The sequence below is a fragment of the Cryptotermes secundus genome, unplaced genomic scaffold (assembly GCF_002891405.2).
Source record: "Cryptotermes secundus unplaced genomic scaffold, Csec_1.0 scaffold9710, whole genome shotgun sequence".
NCBI classification, from domain to species: Eukaryota; Metazoa; Arthropoda; class Insecta; order Blattodea; family Kalotermitidae; genus Cryptotermes; species Cryptotermes secundus.
In genome coordinates, this window is record NW_019727973.1 from 20,453 (window position 1) to 27,440 (window position 6,988).

General features: G+C 38.8%; 1 protein-coding gene across 1 annotated transcript; it reads right to left on the reverse strand.

Annotated features, from left to right (window-relative positions):
• Positions 1 to 463: 463 nt before the first annotated feature.
• LOC117282363 lies at positions 464 to 3,466 on the reverse strand. Its single transcript, XM_033751686.1, has 2 exons — positions 3,274 to 3,466; positions 464 to 2,231 (listed from the first exon to the last, which is right to left on the reverse strand). The coding sequence occupies exon 2, from the start codon at positions 2,047 to 2,049 to the stop codon at positions 1,033 to 1,035; it is 1,017 nt and encodes a 338-aa protein (XP_033607577.1). The 5' UTR covers positions 2,050 to 2,231; positions 3,274 to 3,466; the 3' UTR covers positions 464 to 1,032.
• Between the last annotated feature and the right edge of the window lie 3,522 nt (positions 3,467 to 6,988).

A 6,988-nucleotide genomic window follows, 5' to 3' on the forward strand; every position in this document is an offset into this window, starting at 1 on the left:
CTCGAAATTTGTTCTTTGTATTTATAGTGATTTAATGAGGGCTAAACATACAGCAGACAGACATTGAGTGTACTCTTACTTTAGAACCAAACTAAAATGAGGCATTATTTCTGAATACAGTTTATCCATAGAATTAAAAGCGTGAACTTTTTCATTCTTATAGTAGATAAATGATATCCGAAAGTTACAGCCATCTATCTGTGGAGATAGGGGCTGGCTCTGTTGATTGGTTTTGGTAGATGAGGATGCAGATCCAATCTCTGAAGTGTCGTTTCAGATGAAAATTAAGATAGTGAATAATGTCCATAAAATTGATCATTTTATAATAGGTACCGTCACTAATCGATATCAATAGATGTAAAGGATAGTGATTCATACCCGTATATACATACTCCTCCAAACTTAGATTTGCTTCTGCAGTACTTAGCTACTGGCGTATAAGGACTACAACATAGCTTATTGATTTCCATTTCATGTAAATGATGCTCCATAAGACAAAGAATATGTGGATATTCATTTGCCAGAAAACTTAGTAACTCATCAATTTTACCACTAATTGATCTAATATTTTGATGATATACCATAAAAGGTACCTTGTGATCGGTCGTAACACATTCGTTATTTGCCTTTCTGTTTATGTTTATATTTAGATTTTCCATAAAAAATCATCTGTTCTAATCACGGGTACCTTTTTTTGTCTCTTGGATATTCTACATACATTGTGTTCCTTCCCTTTGTACCATCATGTCCCTCATCATTTAACAGAATGTTATTAAGATCATTACAAGCTATGGGAGACTCCATCTCCAATGTAATAGTTTGATTGTTTCCCCAGCAAAACCTGAATATGCTGAAACAATTCCCCGATACTTGAAGCAAGTTGACTACAGATAATTTCTTTACCTTGCCTATTAAGGTGTAAGCCATGCCTAGTGAAATAATCTCTATCTTGTGAAGTTTTCAAGATACTAACATGCTTATTAAGTTTCACATACTTCCATAATTTCTTGTTAAATTTTATAATTTCCTCGTTTATATATATATATTTACTGACTGATCATAACGATGGGCTGCTGTTAATAATATAATATTTGTCTGCGAATTTTGCTTAACAAATTGAGAAATATGCCATAGAACCCTTGAAGAATTATCACTGTTCAAGTCATTTATACCTCCTACAATAACAAGTACATCGTTATTGCTTAAGCTTACAATCTCTTGGTTTGTAGTAGAAAGTAAAGTCTGTAAGCCACAATTTGGTTTAGTATAACCTGTAACCTCAAATGCATCTGGTAATTTATTTTTTAACCTTGCAGATAGACCCCGTGCATGACTGTCACCATAAATTAAAACTTTATGTTCCCTCTTTATTTTACTAAATTTTTCGTTACTATCCCCTATCAGAGGTTTACTAGGGACACTCATTTGTGGAGGGTTTATATACCCATTGATGATAGTCTGTATTTGATAATATTTGATACCACTTCTCTGATAGTTCACACTTCCAGCCTCCATGTTGGTAGCTGTCACCGCCTGGCAAGGGCAATGCTGATTACACTGACTTTCATGTCGTTTATAAATAAAACATTGATCAAGTTTCCTTATCTTTTTAGCTTTAGGGGTAGTCGAATCCAATCTTCTAACATCACATGTCACTATTTTATCACTTTTTGGTATATTGTCTGGAAGATTTGATAATGGTGCAAATCTATTAACAGTTGCTACAGGTTCAATAGATTGTAAACTCTCAAACCTTCTTGGTTTATTGTCTGATTTAGTATGCTTAGTATTAACATTACACCATGTAGGGGATGATGTTTCATCAGAAGTTATACCAGGATTAAATCTAACCTCATTTCCAGTATGAGTCATATTTATTTCACTATAAAAAAGTTTGATTGCCAATTTCAGTGAATTTAACTCAGACAGCGTCTCTTGAAATTGTTCTTCTAAATATATACACTTCAGACAGTGGCCAGAATATGATTCTTCACAATTATACCGAAAGTTATCAGAGCCACATTCCTTTGAAGTATTAGCGGCCTCCATCTTGCTCAAATTAGGACTGTTAACTGCATGCCGGCATATCAAGTAACTTACTTTTCTGATGCAAGGATCATTTTTGCCATCATGGGATGAATGGGAAATTCAGCCATTCGACGGCCCAGTTTTGTTAGTTCTCCATGATGGTTGAGTGGCCCAAGTGCATGTAACTGCTCTAATGCCAATACCTGCCATAACGCAGAACATTTTGGGGAAAATAACACACTCCACAGTATGTGGTATAAATTGTAATTCAGTTCCCTTTTGCCAGACTGACCTGTACAAGCTGAATGCTGCATTACCGCAGAGATGCATGCAATCCAGCTAGCTGAGCGGTGCAGTGTCTGTTTACAAATATCATTACCACTACTAAAATATGGCTACTTGCCTTACAGCTTCGGGAGATTTGAAATCCCTTCCTCCCAACCAATAAAGGTTAAAAATTATTTTTCTATTACAGTCATGTTAAAGATGCATATTCAAACTTTATAATTTTATATCACCCAGTGTTCACAAAGTGTTTATATCTCAATATTACAACATTCCTACACTCTCAACACAGAAACTGCAAATGATTTATTTGGTCTTCATTATGGTCTGAGCTCTACTTCTGTAATACTGTGTATGAGGGGTATAAAACACAAGCTGCTGTCCAAGGTTTTACTCTGTGAAATCATAAAGTAACATCTTGCCTTCAGCTGATAGCGGCCTTATTTAGAGTCTTTCCCGGAACCCTGTGAAAAGCCAGGAAATGGTGTATTTTCTTCCTATCCTGAAACTATCAGATGGTAAGATATTTGTTATACTGGGACCAGGGAAAGAAAGAAGTCCCATAGCTTGACCGCCCTACGCACATCCCTTTAGCTCTTATGCTTCACCCCCCAGCAGCATACTTCACATGCTCACCTCCAGTCTTCTAGCCATTTTGTTCACTGCAAAGTTTGAAGGGATAACTTCACTAATGACAAGTGTATTGGAATCGAATGGGTTCGCACATTGCTAATGCTGTAGACTGTATTCACAAGGAGCTCAATTGAAATCTCGTCCATGACACCACCTATCCTGACAGGTTTTTCATGGTTTTCTTCAGTCCTTCCACACACATGCTGAGAGAGTACCTCATCTGAGGCCAGGCTGCTTCTTTCCACGTCCTTTCCAATTCATCATTCACCAGTCATCCTACCATTCCATGCTATACAGTCAAGTTACTGACTGTTGTAAAGTACTCACATAAAAGAAGAAAGACAAAACAAGCAGCTGCGGAGATGGAGAGGAACTGAACAGCAGGAAGATATTGGGACGCTTCAAGCAGCGTCATCTCCGCCAAACATGAGACCTCCTCCTGTCGCCTCAGTATAGTATAACTCATAAGCAGAGTAACAGTTTACCTTCCTGAGACTTACATCATAGGTTAGACCAGAAATATTGGAGCATGTTTTGTTACTGAAGACGCCGTTCGGATTGTTAATTGGTTTATTTAACAACCTGTTATTTAACACTGTTGTGGGGTTTCACACTTTATAACCCTATTTGCAACAATCTCTTCACTCTGTCTTCAGTAGTCTACATGTATTCACAGTACAGGAGCTATATGTGTCACTGTGTTACACACTCCCAATTACTTCTCAGCTATCACAAACTATCACTGATTATCACACGCTTCCGGTTCTTCTTTCCGCGACTGCTGCTATCCTTCGACTGTGTCACTCCTTATCACACACTAACTTCCAACTGTCTTCGGCGGCTGTGTAGTTCCCTTATATAGTCGCAGTGTTTGCCTGTTACGTAATGGGTACCGATGTTATTACCATCGTCTCTAGCAACCACTGTTTACTCGCTTTGCTTAGCAACCAGCATTTACTGGCATTGCCTAGCAACCAGTGTTTACTCACTTTGCCTAGCAGCCAGAGTGCCTGGACTCGGCTCACTTTGGCTCCGCTCGGCATGTCAAAGCTGGCGGGGAGGGTGGGGCGTCATCCATAGCGCAACACGTCACATTATTGTGGTCAGTTTCCTTCAAACTAACATATAGCAAAGAAAATTACACCTGTAAGGATGTATACGCCATCCACATCCCATTCTCACCAATCTGTTAATAAATCAGTGTTAGAACAATTTTCTCACCAGTGTCTCAGGAGGTGGAGAATCCAAAAAGTCAAATGTACAAGGTCACAAATTGCTAGAGCCTTTAATGTCAAAACAGCATTGCCCAAGTCAGTACGCTGAATCTCTGGCACCACGTTATCTTCTAATTCGTGTTTGTATGCCCAGCCTGTATAAAGACAGAAACACTTTCCCGCTGCAACGCGACCTGCACGCCCTGCTCGCTAATTTGCAGAGGCCTCGGAAGTCAAAATGGTACCCCCATTTATCATTCGATCTATGAACAAAAGAACATGGAACACAACAATCATGTCACTGCTTTCCACAGCTGAGTGGCAAAGTTGTGGTTTTATATTTTTATAATAGTTAGTATTACAGGTCTGTTTTATGGGTTACTTAATTATGCTGTCAGTAGCTCACACTGTATAGTGGAGGTGAGCAAACTCACTGAACTGAGCTGCAAACAGATGTAGACTGGATAGCAAAGATGTTCTTTCCACACAGCAAATGCTTCATATGTAACTCATTTGCAAAAAAGGACTGACTAAAATCTTTTCCACAAGCAACACTTATGGTTCCAAAGGGCCATGTGCAGTTTGGCCACATCTGCTATAGAGTGTTGAATGGTAAGATGATCAGTGGATACTGAATTGGAAATGATGTGGAAAGAAACAGTCGTGGCCTGATTTGTGGTACTATTATCCTGCCAGCTGCCTGGATGGGATTAAGGAAAACTGTTAAAAGTCATCACAGAGGATAGCTGATCTCAAGACCAAGATTTGAACCTGGGCCCCTAGAATATGAAGAATAACTGCTACCGATTTGTCTGTGGCATTCAGTGACGTTCTGATTTAATCAGAGCATCTACCGCACTACAAATGACTGTAAGACTAACCCACCTCAGCTAGCTCTGTTTGTATATGTTGGCATTTGAGTGTTTGAGCCTTAAATACATACTTAATAAAGTTCTAAGGATCAGAGACAGCTTACTTGGCATACTGACCAGACTATGGGCTTGATAACTTGGGTCTGATTCCCCAAAGGGGAAAGATACTTTTCTCTCCTTGTCTCTGGGACCCACACACCCTCCTGTCCAAAGGGTACCAGGGGCTCTATTCATGGGGTAAAGAGGCAGCAGCATGAAACTGACCACTCACTGCAACAATTTGACATCGGACATCAGGGATGGTGGAGCTGTACTCATATGTACCTCCACTCCCACATATGCGTTCATGGTATAGTGCGTAATTATGTAATTAAGTATGGGAATAACTTTATCTTTTTTTCTTCTTATAACAATCCTGAATTAAATTAAACCACTATAAACAACAAAATGAAAACACCAGACACAATGCTAAAGTTCACAATATGAACCTAAATATACAATTAATAATGAAAACAGCAATATCTTTGCAGTGCACATACAGTAAAGGTTAATTAATATGAAAACTGTAAAACTCGAGGAAAATTTGTACTGGGCACAAAATTTCTCTATAACTTTTGTTCAAATCATTTTTCATTGTGATAAATAAATATTTTGCAAGTTTTTCTTGAGGAGCAACTGTATCAGGAAAAGACTTGCCATCTGATTTTGGTGATGACTAAGTGTTGCATGAAAAGCCTCTTTTCATATTAACTCTTTTAAGATTCTGTGTACTATCAAATTAGTATACTATAATTCTGTATTTCAGCTTCCTGTAGCAATTGTTTAACTTGTTTATTATTTTATTATATTGTTTATTCACTACTTACTTTTAATTTTAGTTTAACATTATACACATTTACACTACACATTTCTGCCCCAAACAGCCATCTTCAGGTGTCTTGATATGTTACAATACAGTATGTGCCAAAACATTCAGTACTGAAATGGAACGACATCCTGTTGATACCACTGTCTATTCATGTGAAGGCCCCTTGCACGACAGTACCTTCTCAAATCCTGAAGAAATGGTCTGATCACCATCTCCCTGTAGCATTCTTGGGCGACGGTAAGAGCATTGCCTTCCTCATCCTCAATGAAATAGGGGCCTAATATACCGTGTGCTGAGACGGCATGCCATATCATCACACGTGTACTAGGTAGTGGTTTGTGAACGATAACATCTGGCCGCTCAAAACCAAGGAAGCGAGATGTCTGGCAACCACTTCCTTATGAGCGGAAATAATACTCAACTATGAATACCTTTTCCTCTGCTGAGAGACCCATTTCCAAAACCAACTGCACAACACAACTTCCTTTTCACTACTGGGAACACGTGCTGCTGGAGCTATGGCCCATCGACAAACACACATGCGCTTTCAAGATGCACAAGTTTTAGTACTGAATTTTTGGTGCATACTGTATTTTATTAAATTATGTTAAAACTGCTACACTGTCTTAGTCCATGTTAAAATCACAGGCTGTAGTTCTCTTTTCAAGGTAAAACCAAATAAAACCCTTCAAAGTTTCTATTATACCCACGTTATTTTGGGGCATTTTCTTTTATTTCACATCACAGGGGGTGTCATCTATTTTTCATAAATGTATGTATGTCCAGGGTGTTTTTTCAGTAGCTTTCCCCTCACGTTTGTAGCCTACTTTTCAGTTATGACTGCCATCTGTAATTTACAGGATCCCTAGCGTGTGGTGTTGTCTTTACTATTGCAGATGCAGTGTGTTTGTTCCTGTAGCCAGGGCATAAAGCTGACCCCTCACCTCCTGCTAGATTTGAGGTTTAGAATATGTGGGTCTATATATTCACTCCTCCTTACATCTTCATGGAATAGTGCTTAATTAGATAAGCACATCCTGGGAGTAAAGCGGCCAGGGCGTAAAGCTGACCTCTCACCTTCTGCTAGT

Bases quoted from the DNA above. Each gene is read 5' to 3' on its own strand.
- LOC117282363 (XM_033751686.1), bottom strand. From the start codon at position 2,049: ATGGAGGCCGCTAATACTTCAAAGGAATGTGGCTCTGATAACTTTCGG.